Genomic DNA, 21,198 nt, shown 5'->3' with positions numbered 1-21,198 from the left:
TGTGTGTGTGTGTGTTGTGTGTGTGTGTGTGTGTGGTTCTGTATAGTGGATGCATACACACAGCCAAGTCGGTGTATGTGTGCCTGCATACTGACAGATGGCTACTGTAATGACGCAGGAACTAACTACTGGGTTTCTTTGTGTGTGTGAGGTTGCATGCATGTGCACATGCTTGTTAGTGGATTGTGTGTGTTTGTGTGTGTGTGTGTGTGTGTGTGAGGAGGGAGAGAAAAAGTGAATACTTGTGTGTATGACAGAGATGCAGAAGCAACAGATATCTTTCCTGTTCTAACAGCCTTCCACCAAATCTCTCTCTCGCACACACACAGTGACAGTGTGGCGTTATGGTTTTTCCTTATTGTCCAGGTGCTTACAGTCTGTTCTCACAGACATTCACAAGAGACCTTGAGTCTGCTGCAGCTTCCATTTGCTGAAAATACATTCGAATAAACGTGTGTGTGTGAGAGAGAAAGAGAGAGACAGACGATAACAAAAACCCTAAGAATAATAGAAATGTCAGCATAAAGTCTCATCAGTGAAGACTGCTGGTTCTGCACTGGTTACACCCACCGGTACTGCTGTAGGCAAATTGCAATCACAAGGTTTAGACTGATCAACTTGAGCTCATCATGCAGATCATGTACACTCAACAAAAAACATGAACACAACACTTTTGTTTTTGCTCCCATTTTTCATGAGTTGAAGTAAAAAATGTAGGACTTCTGAGCTCACATGAGGTCTATTTCGCTCATATTTGGTTCAAAAAAATTGTTAAAAGTGTGTTAGTTACAACTAGTCCTTTGCTAAGATCATCTATCCACCCGACAGGTGTGGTATATAGAGATGCTGATTAAACAGCATGACGCACAGGTGTAACTTGGACTCATTGTAATAAAATGTGCAGTTTTATCTAGAAGAAAGACATTTATTAGGCTCTGAAAAAATAGTATTTGTAGCCCTAAGTGAAATAGTTCCAGTTCAGTGCCTAATAAATGTGTTTTTCAAGAGATAACTGCACAGTTTAGTTTTAACTGCTGCCACACCTGTCAGGTGGATGGATTATCTTGGCAAAGGAGAAATGTTCACTAACACAGATTTTAACAAATTTGCAAACATTTTTTTAGAGAAATAAACCCTTTGTGTGCACAGACAAAGTCATATTTTTTAACTTACGAAAAGCAAGACCAAAATTGTTTTTTGGGTGGGGTGGGGGGGGGGGGCTACAGTCTCAAAAACTACCATAAAGTTGGATTAACAATGACAACCATACTTTCATTTAAGTTTCCCACTTTTTTTTACTGGGAACTGTGCAATACTTTGTTCAGTAATATAAAAACATGAATTGATTTTTTAAATATGGGATATATGGGATTCAGATAATAATAATTAGGGGTTAGAGTTTACTGTTACTGTTTCACCAGAAATGCATTATCACTTTCTGAGTGCTGGTGCACCTCAAACAACCTGAGATCGCTGGTGATATCAAGACACTTCTCAACAACCTGGCTGGATGTAGATACCAGCTGCATATGTCCACAAAGCATCAGTGCACAATTCCTAACCGCCAGGTGCAGAGGTGTGAGATGACAGTAGTGTTCATTATGAATCATCATCATGAGTCAGTGCATTTGTAACGATAACCACTGACCTTCACCTCCATGAGTACATCAAAACTCAGCCAGAAAACTCACTTGCTGTCCACTGCTGGACAAAGCTTGTTCTCTAGCCAGGGAGAGAGGTCAACTAAATCATGCCATTAAAACACAACAGAGAGCACAGCTGTTGGGATGGCAGTAAAATGCATTGTAGCTTTGAGGACTCCGAGCAAACATCGCTGTGCCAAATGTGCCATTCGGAGCCGGCAGGCTTCAAGGCCGGCAGCCATCTAGAAGGAGGGCTCAGAGCTCTGGCTCTCCTTCACTCACTTTGTCACATTCTGCTTCCCCTTTTCTCTCTCTATCCACTCACTGTTTTTTATCTCCATTCCTTTGCTTCCTCTGCGCTCTCTTTCTGCCACACTTGGCCTTAACTCACTGGATGTGTGTGCGCAGGTTTGTGAGTTCAGATACATATCAGCTATTATAAACCTCAGGCTTGAATAGAGGATTGAAATACAATTGATGTATTTTAATAATTATCATCCTGACTTGGAGCACACTTCTTTATGTGTGTGCGTGTGCGCTCATCTTTACGAGCTACCGTGGCACCCTCTCAGTTGTCTTAACTCTCTGATTTAAATGCTTCTAATTGTTGTGCACACATAGAGTAATGGTTTGGTACATGGATTTACATGCAAATTTTCTCCTTAGAGGCTTAATTTAGAATTAAATCCCTAACAACCTGCAATCTAGCCTTCTAGCGTATATTTTAAATTTGGCATCAAGTAATATAATGCTATTAGGGCTGTGACCATCTACTGCATGCACTCCCTTACCATGTTGCTCAGGCATGTGCACGTGAATGCATGTGCACACACACATGCACTCACTCACCATGTGTTTTACTGGATTGTCTCCCACTTCCTTTTGTCGGAAGCTTACCCTCCCTTTCTCCCTCTGCCATCCTGCTCGCCCCCCCATCCTCTCATCTCATCTGCCCTCTTCCACCCCATCCCGTCAATCATCAGAAGCCCTCACTCAGTCACTCTACTCTCTGTTTTTTTGTAACCTCTGCTATTTCTTCTTCCTCTTTTTCCCTCATGTTTTCCTCAGCCTGTTTCTTAATACATCCTTTTTCCACATCTTCTTCTCTTTTTGTGTTCTTCTGCTGCCCCCCCTCACTGGGCTGCAGGCCAGTGAGGGTCAGAGGCAGGTTGTAATTACTTCACTCCTCCTCTGACAGCCATAGTGAAGGAAGAAAGAAAAAGAAAAAAAGAAAGGAATAGAATGAAGACAAACATAAACACACTGATTATTTATTCCCACAATCAGGGTTACACTAAACCCTCTGATCCATTTCTGTCACTAAAGGGCAAAATTAACCAGATGTTACCTCTACAATCAGCTGGTCATTTCTTCATTTTTAATAGTGGGGATGGCCCAGTGGGAACGCCCTTGTGACGAGAAGACCGGTTATTTTAAGTAACATGGCTTGTATCGTTCAAGCTACTCATGAACCACTCTTGTGCTTCAACCTTGACAACATAATGCTCTTTCTGGATGGGGGAGCTACAAAAGGCATTGTTGTAAGTGCAGAGTAAGTGCATAATAAAATATTTATTAACCATAATAAGGCATTGTTCTTGCTTTAGATCCGGTAGCTGCAAAAACATAATTAACTGTTAATAAGTGCATAATAAAGGATTTATTAACCTTAATATGGCTTGGTCTTTACTATACATCCGGTAACTGTAGAAAGCATAATCAAGTTTTAATAGGTACACAATATATAATTTAGTAACCTAAAGGCATTGTCGTTTTAGATCTGGTAAGCTCAATTAACTGTTAATAAGTGCATAATAAAATATGCATTAATCACAATAAAGCAATAAAACAAGTTACAAGTTTGGCAACAAGTTTCAATTAAGTGCTCATAACTGTGTTAAAATCTAACAAAAAACATGTTTATGATGCTATTGTTAACACTTATTAAGTCTTATTGACATATAATAATGTTAATCTGTGTTTTATGACTTAAAAGAGCCTCAATAAGTTTAATAAAAGGATAAGCCTTACTTCCTACCCAACCTCACCAGCCTGCCCAAACCTCAGTCAGATAAAGGATCAGATAAAGGATGAGTCAGGCAGACTAGACTAACAACTCTGCCTCTGCAGTTTTTCTGCTACTAGGGGATGGAGTGGGGGGATGGAAGGTTAACAAGGGGGATTTTGGTCATTTCGCTAACAAAGAGGATGGCACCCCATCTCAAATCTGTCTACAATCATGTTGACATTCATGCAGAATATAATTAAGTGTGCTGTATGACATCTCACCATAGTTCCACCAGATTTCATCCAAAGACAAGGTGTGCATCTGTACAGTCAGACATTGAGAGATAAATATCACAATAATATAATATAATTTCTTCCAAATGCTTAATGTAGCATAGGAGAGTTGGCCTTAATTGGTGCAGCTATATTTGAGTTGTAATGTAGGGCGGGCAATGCCTCCTTGACTTCAGCACTGGGAAACATTTGCATACCTTTAAAAATCAATAGCGGTCGGTCTGAATAAAATAAAAATAATTTAAAAAAATCACCAGACATAATGGAATTAGGATGAAAAGGAAAAAAGAACGCAAAGGAGAGGACAATGACTTCAGTGGATTGTATTTCATTAAAAGCGTCTCTTAGATCAGACCTGGCCATGCTACAGTTTTCCAATTTTTATCTCATAGTGGCAGCATAAATGGCAGGAGAACTCATTAGTTAAAGGTTGTAACAGACAGGGGTAGCGATTGTTTGAAGTTTCTGCTGGATGCATTGCTGTGAAGGCTGTTGTGTTAATTACCCAAACTCGCGAGGAGGAGATGTTTTCAGTGTTGGCCACAGGCCAGCTTCCAGATGCTATTCTTATCCTGGCTGATCGATGATATTTCTTCAGCTGTCTGGGGGTTACAACTTACCGAGACAGGGGTCACCAATTACAGTGCACCAAAAACCTGCATTTCCTTCCTCTTTCAATTAATAGGCAGGTTTTATTATGTATCTGTGTTTAAAGTGACGATTAAATACTGAGCGTTTAAATAAAGTGTACTGCTGTTCACCATTTTCACTGTAATAATTGTGTAGTATATTTAAGTACCTACATGAATAGTTTATGTTTCTTTGAAGAAGACACAGTAGCACTGAAACATTAGTCTGTTTGCATTATTAAAGTTGTAAATGTATCAGTTGCTCCTGACCCTTTTGTTCTCTCAAAGTTTTTCATTTGTTAGTTACTCTGAGACTATGTGGAGTCGACCAACCAAATCTTTATATATTCAACTTGCATAATTTTTTTTTAATGGAAGAAATCACATGTTGCAACTGACCCCAGTCCTGGTGACATTCATGAATTACCTTTTGGTTTTTATCTCAATAAGCAGAGTATTCTTAAAATAAGCACTGATTTACAATACTATATTATAGTATTTTAAGTATTTAGCATAGAAAACGGCAGCTGTTTCAAAAAGTGTTTTTTGTCACATTGTCACAGTGTCTGATGCAGATGCAGTGACAATGGAATCGGTTTTTGCAATGAGACTGGGTATTGTGGGAGACAACCCTGTGCTAGTGGCTCCAAAACATAACACCGAGCCGAAAGCACATTGTGTTGAATTTTTGTCATGTTGTTTTTTTTCTAATATACGTGGGAAGGTGGTCATCAGAAATTTTTGAACACTCAGAAGTGGGCCAAAAGTTACAAAATTTTTATAACCCTGAGCTATCCTTTTATGAACCCCGTAATGACTTGTTTGTGTTGAAAAAATCCCGCTGTGTGGTCTGCTTTGATATGGTTTCTTATCTTGGGGACGGTTGCAACAACTCCTCACAGCCATGCCTAGTTTACCCCAGCTGTTGTGAAACGACACATGTGTCTGCCGGTACCCTGTTTGTACCGTGTAATTATTCAATATAGGGTGGGTGATTTAACAAAAAGCACTTACAGTGTAATTTAATTTAAAGTCCTCCCTAAGCACACATTTTACCTCCTTCACAAAACACAAACATGCAAAACTAATAAAACATAATAAAGGAATTCTCATAAAAGGAAACACTGAATGTCTGCACACACACACGAAATGAATAAATGATGTGAAATAATTGCTACTGAGGCCAAATCTGAAATGAAAGGAAACCTACATGAGTCCTCAGGTGGCTGGCAGTCCTCACACACTCAGAGGAAGCAGCGAGGAAGTGAGCTACTGTACATGTTACCGGTAAGCCCTCCTCTACAACTAGGTTGATTATTTTAAGCTCTGTTAGATTGATTTTGAGGCCCTGTGGGGGCCTGTGTGAGTGAACGTGAAGGTGCACACATCAGACCAGAAAAGGAGGTGGGATAAAAGTTAGGACAGGGAAGGGGTAGGAGATGGGAGGAGGAGTAGAGGTGGTCTCCAGATTCCTGAGGTTATTAATAAGAGTTTGTCTTCAAGGACACCAATGATGATTTGGGTCAAACTATTTCCTCTTCCTCCTGAGGTGTACCAAGGTCACTAAAAAAAAAATGGCCCCAAAAATATCTCACTCTCTCCACCGATGTGAAATAGACTGCCATTGTTTTTGTAGACGTGTCTGGAATCCCATTAATCAATCCATTTCTTTTTTTTTTTTTGCCTCATCTCTATAATAAAACATGTTTCTTTGTAGAACCCTCAAAAGCCAAAAAGGGTTAAAACACCCTGAATGGGTTTAAGATTAAACCCTTGGAACATAAATGGGTTCTCCATAGAACCCGCTGAGTGAGCTCTAGGTGAAAACTTTTGAACATAAAATGGTTCTCTGGAGAACCCACTTGGTGGGTTCAAAATTAAATCCTTAGAATATAAAGGGGTTCTCTGTAGAAACCGCTGAATGGATTCTTGTTTGCATCCTCAGAAGGTGGAAAGGTTCTGGATAGAAAAACAGGAGTATGTACTCATATCCAATCCAAACAGGCACTGAACCAAAGGTCAATAAATAGTCGAACAAAAAACAAACAAACAAACAAAAGAAAAACAGTTCACACACTGCAGGACTTCTTGACAGAACTATTAGACCATTAAGTGCTCTATGTAAAACCTGTCATAGTGGATTCTGACTGGAACCTTGCACAGATGGTTCTAGTTATTGCCCTCTATATTGGGTTCTGGCTGCAACCCTCTGAAATGGTTCCAGTTGGAACCTTTATAAAAAGGTTCAAAAAAGGGTTCTCCTATGGAGACAACATGAACAACCATATTAGACTGTGGTTAGCACATTTGTTTCTAAGAGTGTGTATGACAGAATATGATAAACTGCTTCATATCCTCATAAAACACTCGCAGGTTTATAATCAATTTCTTTTTTGCCACACTGGCAGGTAGAACAAATATCAGTGTTATCAGCTGGTGTGAGAAGAATCCTGTAAGCGACAAGCAAATAACTGGCTGTGATGTTTTTTTTGTTTTTTCTTTCTAATTTCATTCATTGGAGAGTTTGACAGTCTACCAGTTCTCCTACAACAATTCTTTCTTCTGTCAAACAACATGTACATCACGCTCTTTTTTTTTTGCTATTGTCTCTCTATGTGAAAAGGACCTTGTTTTGGCCACTTATTATATGACCAAGAAAGCAGGATGTTCACTGCCATCTATCTGTGTACATGTGTTCACAAAGCCATGCTGTTTAATGGCAATTCAGCCTGAATTCCTTCATATGAAAGGACACTGAATACGTTACCTGTAGGCTGAGGACCGGCTGCATTTCCCCCGCCAGCTGTGACATCTGGCTGCGTGTTCATTTTGCACCTGTCACATTCAGCTTTTGGAGTTTTAATGAGATTTCTTCGGGCTCTGACAGTGTTATTAAACATTTCTGCTCAGGTGAGTTATACTGTTCAGTTTACAGCTGCTTAAAAACAAGCTGATGACATTATGAGATGCATGCATACAGCATCCCAACGATGACTGAGAACCAAAGTGTGGAGATTGTGTTTGTCTGCCATCTACTGGTCAAATGGAGTAATAACAGGGAGCATGAAACCGGCTGAATGAAGCAGTAAATGTTGATATGGGGCAGGTGTTATTTCCCCCTTTTCCCACCCACTTTATAGGATTCCCACCTATAACTCAAGCTATATGTATAAAGTTAGAGTGATTATGTGCATCATAATGTGGATGTTGAGTTTACAAGGAACTAAGAACATTTATTCAAGTACAATTCTATGGTACTTTTGTGGTACTGTGGTATTTCGAATTTATGCTTCTATTCTGCTCAACTCTAATTTAAAGGACAATATTATACGTTTTACTCCACTATTTATTTAGTACATTTAGTTACTACTGGAGTTAGTTTGCAGATTCAGGTTTATAAAATATAATCAACAGTAAATTAAGATGTATTATTATGGATGAAGATAAAAACTTACTGAGCCCTTGGTGAAATTCACAAGATATCCAGCAGAGTATATTGTAAAAAAAATAACCCTCACTCTTACCAGCTAGAACATTAAATTAATGTAAATATTAATGCATCAATACTTACAATTCTATGGTATAATATACAGTTTTTGTACATGTTTATTCTGAAATGGGCCATTCTGCATATTTAGTCGTATTTTGACACTGCCATTTTTACTAATGCCTAAGTAAAAAATCTGAGTACTTTACCACAAATATCACGAGGAAACCTCAAACCGTTCCTTCACGGTCCATCTGTAGTTTTCCATAGAAAATTATAATCCTAATATATCTGTTTTTATTGAAATAAAGGTTGACTCAATGTGAAATAAAGCAACTTCTCTCCAGTCCCCGAGCAACATTAAGACGGGTTTTAGTTTTGGAAAGATACTAAAAACAACTTATATGCAAACATGTTGCAGATTAGAAAGAGACCAATGAAAACGCTCCTGTTTCCCAGAATGCCACGGGCGTCATGTCTCTGTTCACATAAAATACCTAAAATGGGAAAAAGACAAAACAAAAACCATATAAAATGTCCAGGCTGGGCTTTTCTGCCACCGACAGATTCAGTGTCAAAAATATGATATTTGGTATTATAATGATTTTACGTATTATTTGCACCATAACACAGACAACACGTAAATATAGTGCAGCATTTATACGCCACGATCGCCATTTTAGCTCACGTGGGCGGAAGCTCATTGTAGAGGTCACATGCTGAGTGCTCGTCACTCCACCAATCACCTCGGGGAAGGTCTGAGACAAGAGCCAATAGTTACCCTTGCAGGGTATCACCTGATGCGGGTGAGCGAGTGAACAGAAAATATGGGTCAATGCGAGCAGTTCTCACAGGAGAAGCTTGGCGGAGCAGTTTCTCAGCTCCACCGGCGGATGTGACGCTCGCTGACTTGGAATCGCTCGCGGCTGGCGGATGAGTGCGATGTGTGAGGTGGAGCACCGCTCCAGAACCCAATTCAGACTACTCTCCCCCCACTTTTTCATTGTTTTTAAACATAAATAATTCAGCATCACTATGACAAAATTAGCTAAATGTCCACACTGATATAAAAATTAAACTAATTTAACCTCAATTTCCTTGAGCTTGTTGGTAGTTCAACTACATCCATATTTCAAACTAATTCAAGTACTTAAATTACATTTTGGCATAGTTAACAACTACAACTACAAACAATTTGGGGTAAAAAAAAAAAGGAAAGTAATGTTTTTTTTTTTTTTAACCCTACCATTCTCCTTTGCTGACTGATATGCTGACTGACTGACTGCATCTACATTATCAATTTGATCATTTTTGGACCTGCAAAACTCAAAGAAGTGGGGACATAAAGCAACAGGGAGACATAGTCCCCAGCTGGATGGATCGTTACAGAAATTTTAGTTGACCAAACTAGATTTCTCCCTAAGGTTGCCTGATCAAGGTAGTTTTGCTGTACTCCACTTTCTTCCAGTAGGAAATAATTGGTAGCTTGCAATAATCTTTGAAAGTGGCCTCCCAAATATCCACATAGGCATTCAGCCCCGAAAGAAAAGTGCCCAAATGGCCACTTGCCAACTCCATTGTCAATGATTTTTACTCTTACTAAGGATGGGCAGTTTGATCTGCAGACCAGCAGTTGTTGACTCAGGCTGGCTGAGGAGCAGGAGACAAAAAAAATAGGTGAGTAAATAATTGAATGAAAAAATAAATGAAAAAGATTGTTTCATTCAAATCTTGGACATCTTTTTTGCTTAAAGAATTTTTTTTATAGATCTATTAGTGTACGGCCTGAAATATTTTCATGAAACATGTTTAGGAACATAAAGCAAAATGCCAATCAAATGTATTTACAAAGTAGAATGCCCAGAACAATGATGACATCGACCTATCAACACGCCTGTCAACATACTAGAGCCTACAGGGGTGAAATAATTCAGTATCAGACGAAAAAAAAAAAAAAAAAAAGATTTGAACATGCATTACTTAAATATACACATATTTGAGTCTTATCCCTTTAATCATCACTTGACCCTGCTGATTTATCTTCAACCCCAAGCTGGGTCCTGACCCTGAGGTTGGGAACTACTCAGTGATTAAGAAGTCATTTCTAAAATGTGAAATGTGATCTTTTATATGATTACTTGCCAGCTGTTACGTCTCGATGTGTTTATTTACACCTGACATGTTGAGCTTTTTAGTTTTGAATTTTAATGAGATCTCCTCAGGCTCAGAGAGTGTTAATGAACATTTCTGCTCAGGCGAGTTATACCGTTCAGTTTACTGGTGCTTGTGGAAAGTAACTAATGACAACAAAAAAAATGCATCTACATAGCATCCCAATCATGATTGAGAACAAAATGTGACATTATGTTTGTCTGCCATCTACTGGTCAAATGGCGTCACAGTAGGGAGCATATGGGACAAAGACTGATCTCTGAGCTATTAGAAAGACCAATGACAACACTGATGTTTTCCAGCATGAAAGGTAAAGGAAAAGTAAAGGAGAAATTAAACTGTGTCCCTGCTTGGTTTCTCTCTCTCAACATACAAAATTTGATATTATTTGCACCACGATACAGATTTCATCTCCATTTACTTCTGTGGGTTTGCTTTAAACACAAGAAAACTGACACCATAGTCAGGTTGCAGACTCAAGAGACCACAAACTCTGTTAGGCCCAAATTTGATTTAGCTAATTGTGAGTGGAAGCAGTGTCACAATGAATTACGTCATTATCTTTATTAAAATTTTGAAAAACTGGTTAAAACATCAAGCTGATTTAATAACTTCAACAAATATATTATGGAGTACCATTAAATTGATGATATTGACGTAAGTTTGTGATCAGAAAGACAAAGAAAACACAATTCAGCTGAGAGCTATAGATGGTTCAGTCAGGTTGAGCAGAGAAACTCCAATTTTACACAAAAATAAAGGTAAATAGTGGATGTTTTTTTTAATTTATTTCATTGTACACTTCTGAGGTGTTGCAGTAATGAATTCAAATCAAATAAAACTGTCAGTGAAAGATTTCTTTAGCAAACTGGAAGTCTGAAAATGACTTGTTGACCTGGGGTCACTGCTGGGTCATGGCCCCGATAAACCGATAAAAGGGGTTCATGTTCCTATCTGACCCAGTTCCAGGGCCTTATCGGGGCGTGTAGAGTTACCCATCCAGTGTGATCTGAAGCACAGAGCCGCAGAATTAAAATCTCAAACGTCATTTCACATCATGATGATAAGGGAAACAAGGAAAGGGTTGAACAGAAGGCCAATCATATGATCTGTCCTTATAGTGGGTCTAATCATGAATGAACAGCTGTGGATTGGAGGACAGCACAACAAACCTTCTTTACAACATTTATAGAGTCCCACAGCAAAGAGTTCATGTCTATGCATCAGTTTGTTTGTTTGTCTCTCAGCAGAAGTACAGAAAAGCTACAGGGCAGATTTTCATGAAACTTGGTGTAAGCGTGTAGCATGGGCCAAGGTCAGATCAGAACCCAGGGCGACAGAGGTGGGAGTAAGTCACACATATTGATAAGCTACCGTTTTCATCTACTCATTCATACTTTAAACCATAAACAACATTCAAACATTATTTTTTCACATTTCAATACAATATCAGTATTATACTTTTAAAGCCAACAATACAGTTTAGTGTCAGCATTTCAACATCCAGCATTCACAGTTTCTGCAGAAATTGCCTTCTCTATCTAAAATAGCTTCATGAACCACACAGAAATAATAATCCACTTGTTTAAAAAAGCTGGATCTCTGTCATGGCAGATAACTGGTGAACTGTCCATGACCTACTTTGTTGTAATTATCTGATGGATTTGTGACCCAACATGACAAATATGAAGCAAAAACAGAATTACAGACACAGGGGCCAGGTCAGAAGCATAAAATAGTGGCAAAATATACAACCAATCAAGTTCTTAATGGGAATAATGGGAGCATTAAAGGCTTATATAAGGAGGACATAACATTTTCTTCTGACCCAGCATCACCTGAATGAGATCACTATTAATTATCAAATTTAATTAAGTTGTAACACCAACATGATGCACAATGCATGACAAATGGTTGAGCTCGTATCACTCACTATGACCTATCAACATTAACACAGGACATTCACACACACACACACACACACACACACACACACACACACACACACACACACACGCACACACACACACACTAAACAGACCCACATAATCTCTCAATCCATGTGCACATGTGTGTTTTGAGACCACTTATGGAGACCACACAAGACCGCTGACATGTGATTTCTGTAGTGGTGCTGTAGGTCTACTGGGGCAGTTGGGTGGATCTCCATAAAAGAGGATCGACATCCTCAATACTTTCAGATATTCACAGAGGAGAACAGGAGGAGAACAGTTGTGGAACTGAGTGGACAATGAGAGGATGAATGAAAGAAAAGATAATCTAATTTGAAAAGGACAGATTTCTTGGATAATTTAAATAATATCCCCTACAAATTCTTTACGATTAAACGCATATCGTTGCCATTCTGCACTTTAAGCATGCCTATGTTAGTGCAGAAATGCATGCTGCTGTGTATGCTAACGGGTTGGACGGTGCACGCCTGCATGGTGAAGAATTACACCTTATGGATTGAGAGGCAGGACTGTGCCCAGTGTGTGGCGGTCAACACGACTATCTGCAGTGGCTACTGTTACACCCAGGTGAGAGGTAACAACTGCTACACACCCTCTCTCTCACGCTTTTCATGGAACCTCTTCTTCTCAGCATTTTGTTTAGTAATGTGCAAAGGGAGGAATATTTATTAAAGAAGTGTGTGATGCAGTGACGTTTACGTGGCCATGAGACAGTTATGTTTGCTATGGCAAGCTTACTACAACAAACTATTTTTGATTCAGCAGAAATGATTTTGATCAGTTGGAAGCTCATTATGTTCAGACCAAATTCCATTTTGTCATCTCCCTTATCTTTGGAATAAAAGTAAAAAAAAAAACAAGAAACCTTTGTAAGGAACTTTATAAATAACTCTTAAGCAATATGGATTATTCATTAATGTTCTCACTAACGGCGACATCAGCTGTTCCCAGCAAAGCAGCTCGTTATGTACTTTGTGTGTTCTCCCCGAGCGCTCTGACCTCCCAGCAAGCGCCAGGAAGTGGTGAAACTAGGATAGAGCCCCCGCTGTGCAAAAGCAACACATACAGCAAGACTGCTGTAGTGGGAAAGTTTCTGACAGCGCCGACATATATTTATATATCTTTTTGTTTGTTTTCTTTACCACCTGGTTATATGTGGATGAAAAGAAAATCACACCTCGATTGGATAAATTGTTAAAGTGACATGGAGTTGTTTTTTCAGACATTATTTGGCCATGTTATAAAAATCATACAGGAATTTAGTGGATTTAACAAATCTTTTCTCATTAATTTAATGTAAATACAAAAGATTTTTTTCCTCAATTAATTAATAACCTTAAACTTTCTAGTTTTTATTTTCAATGTATAAACATGAGTTCCTCTAACTTGAAGTCTTAAATCATTAATGATGAGAACTTGTCACTAGTGAGATAAGATAAGTCATGGTTGCTTGTTTTCACAGTAATAAAAACACTGTGAGCCATGATGAGGTTTAGTATTGAATTCAGTCAGTAAACAACTTTACACAATTCACTTAGAGCAGTTTCACACATTGTTTTTGTACTGATGTAGGAACAAAGTAGCCCCAACAGCAGCTGCTAATTCTCTTTTCTAAAGCACAACTAAATTTATAGCAAGTTTATTTGTCTTGAATCATTCCAAAATTATCTTAATTTCTCTTTTCAAATTCAGTCAACTTAAATTTTTAAGTTAAAGTTTTTTAAAGTGAAAGCAAATATGTATGTATATTTTTTTGCACCAATTTGGGTTGGTGTGAGCAAGACGCATCCCTACTCAAGAAGTGAGATAACGGCTTAACCCCGCCTGTCTCCCCTCTGTCAGGACACCAATTTGAGGGGACGGTTCGGGAGGATGTTCCTGATTCAGCGTAGCTGTGTGCCTGTCTCCCTGGTCTATGGAGCCACTTGTGTACCTGGCTGCTCTCAGGATGTCAACACACAGCTCTATTACCCTGCAGCCCACAGGTGCAGCTGTAGGCGCTGTGACACACGCACACACCACTGTGTCCGCACCAGGCGAATCTCTTACGACCATTGTACCTCGACCCTCGGCAGGGTGAAGAGCCAGAACCAGCCCACTCCAGGAACCTGATGATATATTAATACAAGCATTTCACATGCATAGCAAAAGATACAGCTGATGGACCAGTAAGTTTCTGCTGGTTGATATTATTGTAGTGCATCTCAGCTCCTCAGCTGTCATGTCGGTTTCTCTTGTTTGTTATTGCAATAAAACACTGATGAGCATCATAGCTCTACTGTGAGTTGTATTGTGTATGTAAATAAAAGAAATCACAATGTATACATGGAGATAAATAAGTGCATGATAAGTGCATTTCCATATTAGTTAAATAAAGTCTCATTTCTGCACTGACAAAACACAAATACTGTACATACTTACAGCGATGGAGGAAGCACTCAGATTTTGTTATTTAAGTTAGAATCTATGGCTCTGACAATGGCTCCAAAATATCAGTAGCCTAAAACTGTGTTCTTACTGCAAAAACTTTCTTCATGGACGATGAACCTAATCCTAATTCATTGCCTTCCTACCCCATGGACCAGGATCTAAATTAAGTTCCTGGGACATTTCTTTCCCCCCAAAAATCCCCCCCGCTTGAAGTAGTGCTTTCCAAAAGTACAGGAACTTTGGGGGTGGGGCTTGCTGGGCTGAACATTTCTGGATGGTTGAGTGCTTGCAGCATTTTTTTTTTCCAGCCACCATTTTTAAAATTCTGCAGACGCAAACCAGTTTGCCAGGAAATTTGAGTGGAAACACTGCTTAAAGGACCAGTGTGTAGGATTTAGCATCTAGCAGTGAGTTTTAAAATTGCAAACACCCCGTCTCAGGTTCAACTCAAGTGTGTAGGAGAGACTATGGTGGCTGTGAAACTCAGTCAGCTCGTGTTTGATTTGTGATTTATGAGATTCAATTAAGTTTTATCTCAATCTATTTAAATAATCTATTGACTACCTTTTGTATTAGCAATCAGAATATGCAAAGTAACAAGTAAATGAGGTTACCAAAAATGTTGTAAAAAGTAAAATATTTGCCTCTGAAATTAATAGATGAGTAAATAGCAAAACAATACTCTAAACGACAAGTATGTGACCAGTATATGTGAGTAAAGGTACTTAGTTACTTTCCACCACTGCATAGCATACTTATAGTGGACACAGGTGTACCTTGTGTGCAGTTAGGGTGTCAGTTAACCATAAGCAAAGCACCAAAACGTAACTGAAAGACGCCCTTTATTAATGTGACCTGATTAGTTGCGTTTGACAAGTCTGTGAAAAATGTCTCATCAATGCAATGAGACAATGTCAAGAAAGTGTTGCATCATGCTCACCTGGTTTAATGGATTTGCTGAGACCCGTCGGTCCAGCCCACTTTACAAAGGAAGTCTATTGGCTAAGAAGAAGTCAGGTCTGAAACGCCCTGAGCCGCAGCAGGAACCTTCACGCTCCTACCGTTCATTCATTCATTGGACCTGCAGCAGAGGCGTGGAGGGGGAGTCAGCGCTATAACTTTATAACTGCAGCATTAAATCCTTATTTCAAGGTATGGTTCTTCTCATGCATGCTTTAACGAGACACCACTGTCAGCATAGTGTATCCACGAAGTAAACTGTTTAAGTAGCAGGGTGTGCAGAATGTGTACATTTTGGCCAACAGCAGACTCGGTCTCCTGCAGAAGTTTCAGCTTTATTTCCAAAAGTCTTTACTGGCTATTACCTGAACTAATGGCCCCATAGTTTTAAATGGGGTAATTTGTTTTAGATGTGGAGGTGACAGCAGAAACTGTTGGTGGAAATCAACATTTGGTCGAATGTTGTGTCTTTTTTTTTTTTTTCATCAGAGAATATAGAATTACCACTAGGGGTGCTTTCCCAGAGTGTGCAAACTAATATCTACACACACAGAGGTGAAAGAAGTACTCAGACCCTTTACTCAACTGAAAGTACTAATGCCACAGTGAAAATTCACTGCAAGTAAAAGTGCTGCATTTCAAAACCTTGCTTAAGTAAAAGTATGTAAATATTACCCCTAAAATGTATTAAAAGTATCAAAGAAAAAGTACTCATTATGCAGTACAGTGGTCCCTGTCAGTGTCTTAACATTACATATGACGTTTTGGAGTCATAACACTGCTGCATTCTGCTGCTGTAGACTTTAAGGTTTAGCTCATTTTAGTGACTTTATAACTTTACAGGCAGCATTCTGTGTAACTGTGTAACTTTTCATGAGCTCAGAAAAACAACCCTGTTTTCAGCTTTTTCAGTTTTTTCCAGCTTACCCAAGAGGGTTTTAAATAGTTTATTTAGTTTAAAAAGCAGGAGAATTTTCTCAACTCAGAAAGGAACACTCCATCCTTCAGTTTATAACAAACTTTCAATATTCATTGGACACAAAGGAAATTAACTAGTAAATAAAGCTGTCAGATAAGTCAGGGTTGGGCAACATAATATATTAAATCTATCGTGATTTGAGTCTAGAAATTGTCTTGGATTTTGGATTTTGTTTTGTCATGAAATTGCCTTTTCCTGGCGTTAAAGGCTATGTTACTGTAAAGTGATGTAATTTGCTGAATTGCTCTAGCTGTTTGATTATTTGTCTTTACTCAATTAGTCATTATAAACACATTTCTGATTGAAATTTATTAAAAATATAATTGTGTTATTGGTGAAAGCACAAATAGTCATCCCTACAATATTGTTGCAGTATTACGGTATTTGGTCAAAAATGTTGTGTATTGATTTTGTCCATGTTGCTCAGCCCTACTGATATGTTATTTTAGAGAAACTGTGTATTTTGAGATATAGACGTCATAACTCAGGAAATGGGCTAAAAATTTATAAAACATATCGCCCTCCCAAGACAAATTTAATGGGGTTTAAATACAGTATTTGCCTCTGAGATGTAGTGCAGCAAGAGTATAAAATGGAAATACTCAAGTTAAGTACAAGTACCTTGAACTATACTTACAGTAAAAATGTGGGCAGTTACATTACACCACTGTCTATACGAGTTAAATTAAGCATATTTGCGCTGTTTGAGTCTCTTAATCCAACATATCAGACTGTTACAAATGTAATAAGATAATAGATTTTTTTTAAGCAATGATTCGTGGATTTTTGTTTGATTTTACCTGCTCCATAAGAGTATAAAGTTTTGCTAGTCTTTGGACAGAGGACCTGTTTGCCACTGGATCCTCACATGTTAAGCAGGTGTAAATCTGTTTGGATTGTGGTTTGATTTCGGTAGAGTGATGACTGACCCTGGCTCCATTTCTTGGCTGGCAGTGCAGTGGGTGGGGAGTAATGTAGCATTAATCTCCGGATCTGCAGGGCTGGACTTGCCTCTCTATATATATAACCCTGAGCTTCTTTCTTCTCTCGCCTTGCTCAGTGTCTCTCAGGGACTCTCAGCCTGCTCTCCCTCTGCGGCCTCCTCCATCGTGCTGCTGACCAACTTCTGCACAACACAACAACAACCAAGAACCATGGCCCAGCAACAACAGATTAGGTATGAACCTGCTCTGTCCATCAGAAGGATACCTCTAGCATGATACAAGATGTGGCCTGCTCAGAGAACAGAAGGGGGATAAAGCATGCTTTGATTTGTTTAATCCAATTAATTTTATATAGTAAACAGTTTTAGTTTGCCATCTGTTGGTTCTCTAATATGACTTGGCAAACCATAGAAGCCTCAGGATATGTACTGCCTCCTGCACATATGTGTATGTTTGATTTACTCTGTCGACAAGTTATTTTTGGATGACCAGATTCCCAGTAGCCATCACTCTGCACCCAGTTCTGTTGCAACACTAATGCCACACATACAGGACACTTTATTACGCAGACTGTAAATTCGATCTTACACTTTAGATAACCAGCTCTTGTACTGCTTCAGTTGAGTTTCAACAGTTTCAGCTTTTAAAAATGGGATGAGAAAGTGACCGATTGTAATGTGCATATCTGGTTTGACTGATCCTCAAACAGCCTCCCAGCCAAACTGATCAATGGAGGGATTGCAGGCATGGTAGGAGTCACCTGTGTGTTCCCAATCGACCTGGCCAAGACCCGCCTGCAGAACCAACGCAACGGGCAGCAACTCTACAGAAACATGTAAGAACCACAAAGAAAAGATCACTGAAAGTTTGTTTCAATCCCCCTTTCAAAAACCTGCCTTTGCTATTGATTTGAAGTTGTAAACTTACCATGTAAGTTCTTTGTCAACCTATTCATCATCACCTTTCAATGATACCCTAAGTCACGTTACAGTTACTCTGACAGTGTAGATTTATTCTTAAGTATTAATTTTGACAAACTGAGCTCAACAAAGGCTGTAGGACCCAAGTTTTTGTGAGTGCACTCAACCTATTTTAGCAGACCATAATTTGATAACCTTCTCCTTTTATGAAGGCTCTTCCAATGACAACTTTTGCATTTCCAAGCTCTGGTTGTATTGTGTTACACTCCCTTAATTATGATTGGGTCAGCACTTAGTGTTTTCCTGTAATCAATTTGCTAACTGTCTTTTTTCCCCCTTCAGGATGGATTGCCTGATAAAGACAGTTAAATCCGAAGGCTACTTTGGCATGTACAGAGGTAAGACTAGTCACACTCGCCTCCCTCCTCTATGTGCCAGTTGAGTAGTCTCCTTGAATAGAATATCCTCGGTATCATCTGTGATATACTTTGATTGACCTGTGGTTTAAATCAGACCTACCAAGTTAACCAGATTTTAAAATGAAGAAGCTTTTCTTATTTAAGTATCTTCATTTTTTATCCTCTGTGCTGGGATCACATTCCCTGTAATTAGGCTTGTTTTTAGTTTTGTTTGAGCTTCATGTTATTTTTTCAGTTTATTTAGTTAATCTCTGCTATACAAGATATGCTATCAAACTGCCTGTGTGTGGTTCAGTAGTTTTACGTTTCATTAGAACTAAGTTTGTCAATGGTTTTTATTACAGGTGCTGCAGTAAATCTCACTCTTGTAACCCCTGAGAAGGCCATCAAACTAGCTGCTAATGACTTCTTCCGCCACCAGTTGAGCAAAGACGGGTGAGTTGTAGCGCTGAAAAAGACAGAGACACTGTACTTGAAAGTCAAACTTTGTTTTTAACCCCGTCCATGTGTCTTCAGTGGTAGGCTGACAGTGTTCAAGGAGATGCTGGCAGGATGCTGTGCAGGAATGTGCCAGGTCATTATCACCACACCCATGGAGATGCTCAAGATCCAGATGCAGGATGCTGGCAGGCTAGGTAATTAAAACAAAAATCAGCAGAATAAGTTGCCATTAATAAATATTGCTTTGGAGTGTTACTTTTTACGCTCTGGTGAACTTAGAATATGTTTCCTGTATCTGTCAGCGGCCCAGCAGAGGGTGATGCCCAGTGTGGTAACGGCTCTGAAGATGGGGGGGACTAGTGCCGTTCTGAGCCGTTCCTACAACACCAGCCCTGCACCTCAAGTCATGCGAATGTCCGCCACACAGATCACCAGAGAGCTGCTGAAGACCAAAGGAGTCACGGGACTGTACAAAGGACTCGGAGCCACACTGATGAGGTGAGATGGGAGCTGATGCTTACAGGTTTTCTGTCTTCGGTCAACAGTCTCTTAACGCGCCAAGCATGTTTGTTTGTTTTCCTTTCAGGGATATCCCATTCTCTGTCGTGTACTTCCCTCTGTTTGCACACCTGCACCAGCTCGGCCAGCGGTCACCTGAAGACCCATCTGTGCCATTCTATTGGTCCTTCATGTCTGGCTGCTTGGCTGGATGCACCGCTGCTGTGGCTGTCAGCCCTTGTGATGGTGAGTGACCATGCAGATCTTGTCAATGTTTTGGGTACTGGGAGCTGAACATCAGTAGTATTTTTAACTAAAATTTTATGTTGTGTCACAGATTTGTAAATGCTCAGCTTAAATAAGTTGTGTATGTCTTGTGCAGTGGTAAAGACAAGGCTACAATCACTCAAAAAGGGAGCTAATGAGGAAACCTACAATGGAGTGGTGGACTGTGTCAGGTAAATTACACATACAGTCATCAAACATGCTTTTCCCCTTACATGAATGACATCAGTTAGCGTGCTAACCCTGCGCTCTCTTTTCCCTTGCAGAAAGATCCTCAAAAAGGAGGGTCCCGGAGCGTTCCTCAAGGGGGCCAGCTGCCGCGCCCTGGTCATTGCCCCACTCTTTGGCATTGCCCAGGTTGTGTACTTTGTAGGGGTTGGAGAGTTCCTGCTGGGATACACTCCCTACAACATTTACTCTGCATAAATGAGCTGTTTCCTAGTTTTTCTGCCGCCTCATTAAATGACAGGCAGCTATGCCCTGGACACAGCCATGGACCCAGCTCTCTATCTACTGTGTACCTTCTTTATTATTGAGGCTTTCAGAATAAAACGCTAAAGGGACCAAAAAGAGGCCATTTCAAATCAAAATGGTTTCAAAATTTGCCTTTAGCATGACTGTCTCTTAGGAGACTGGGGTTTAAAACTTGTCTCTCTATATGGACTCCAGTTGATCTTATTAGAAGAAAATAATTGCTTCCCTTACAAAAGGACTTCATAATCCAAACTGTATTTAACTCAGATCAAACAGGACACTACTCTGTGGCACCAAACCTTTGCTCCTGGTTGTATAGAATTAGCCCCTATCACTAAATGTGCTACATGTAAATTACCCTTCACTGTAACTCTAACCTGTACATCCCATCTTGGTAACTACTAGGTGATTGCTAGTACATGGTATTGCGAAGAGACCTTACTGTGCAAGGTAGCATCTACTGAGTAATGACACAGGCAGAGTACTGAAACTTTACTTGAATAGCTTCAATCCTGTTTTAAAGGGTTACATGTGAAACTGGGCCATGGATGTTTATCCATGTTTTTGTATATAGTGTGTTTGTTTTTAAAGCAGATATAATTAGGAAAGTAACATCCCTCTGAAGATCATTGTCACTTGTCCT

The 21,198-nt window shown here is 39.4% G+C and overlaps 2 protein-coding genes across 2 annotated transcripts; both read left to right on the top strand.

The window, feature by feature from the left end:
* Positions 1-12,526: 12,526 nt before the first annotated feature.
* On the top strand, positions 12,527-14,465 carry LOC146325246 (follitropin subunit beta-like). Its single transcript, XM_084721145.1, has 2 exons — positions 12,527-12,772; positions 14,048-14,465. The coding sequence occupies exons 1-2, from the start codon at positions 12,611-12,613 to the stop codon at positions 14,315-14,317; spliced, it is 432 nt and encodes a 143-aa protein (XP_084577271.1). The 5' UTR covers positions 12,527-12,610; the 3' UTR covers positions 14,318-14,465.
* A 3,126-nt stretch (positions 14,466-17,591) lies between these two features.
* slc25a55b (solute carrier family 25 member 55b) lies at positions 17,592-20,578 on the top strand. The gene is made up of 9 exons (XM_084721144.1): positions 17,592-17,751; positions 18,228-18,353; positions 18,781-18,836; positions 19,202-19,292; positions 19,374-19,492; positions 19,601-19,796; positions 19,885-20,042; positions 20,179-20,254; positions 20,348-20,578. Exons 1-9 carry the CDS (start codon positions 17,729-17,731, stop codon positions 20,505-20,507), a joined length of 1,005 nt encoding a protein of 334 aa, XP_084577270.1. The 5' UTR covers positions 17,592-17,728; the 3' UTR covers positions 20,508-20,578.
* The last annotated feature ends 620 nt before the right edge of the window (positions 20,579-21,198 follow it).

Source organism: Lutjanus erythropterus, chromosome 6 (genome assembly GCF_056507025.1).
Source record: "Lutjanus erythropterus isolate fLutEry1 chromosome 6, fLutEry1.hap2, whole genome shotgun sequence".
Taxonomy (NCBI): Eukaryota; Metazoa; Chordata; class Actinopteri; order Lutjaniformes; family Lutjanidae; genus Lutjanus; species Lutjanus erythropterus.
Note: the sequence above shows the minus strand (reverse complement) of the source record. Positions and strands in the feature narration are given on the sequence as shown.

Coding starts and splice junctions, on each gene's coding strand:
- LOC146325246 (XM_084721145.1), top strand. CDS start 12,611: ATGCCTATGTTAGTGCAGAAATGCATGCTGCTGTGTATGCTAACGGGT. Junction 12,773..14,047: donor GTGGCTACTGTTACACCCAG/GTGAGAGGTAAC, acceptor CCCCTCTGTCAG/GACACCAATTTGAGGGGACG.
- slc25a55b (XM_084721144.1), top strand. CDS start 17,729: ATGGCCCAGCAACAACAGATTAG. Junction 18,837..19,201: donor CTACTTTGGCATGTACAGAG/GTAAGACTAGTC, acceptor TTTTTATTACAG/GTGCTGCAGTAAATCTCACT. Junction 20,043..20,178: donor GGCTGTCAGCCCTTGTGATG/GTGAGTGACCAT, acceptor TGTCTTGTGCAG/TGGTAAAGACAAGGCTACAA.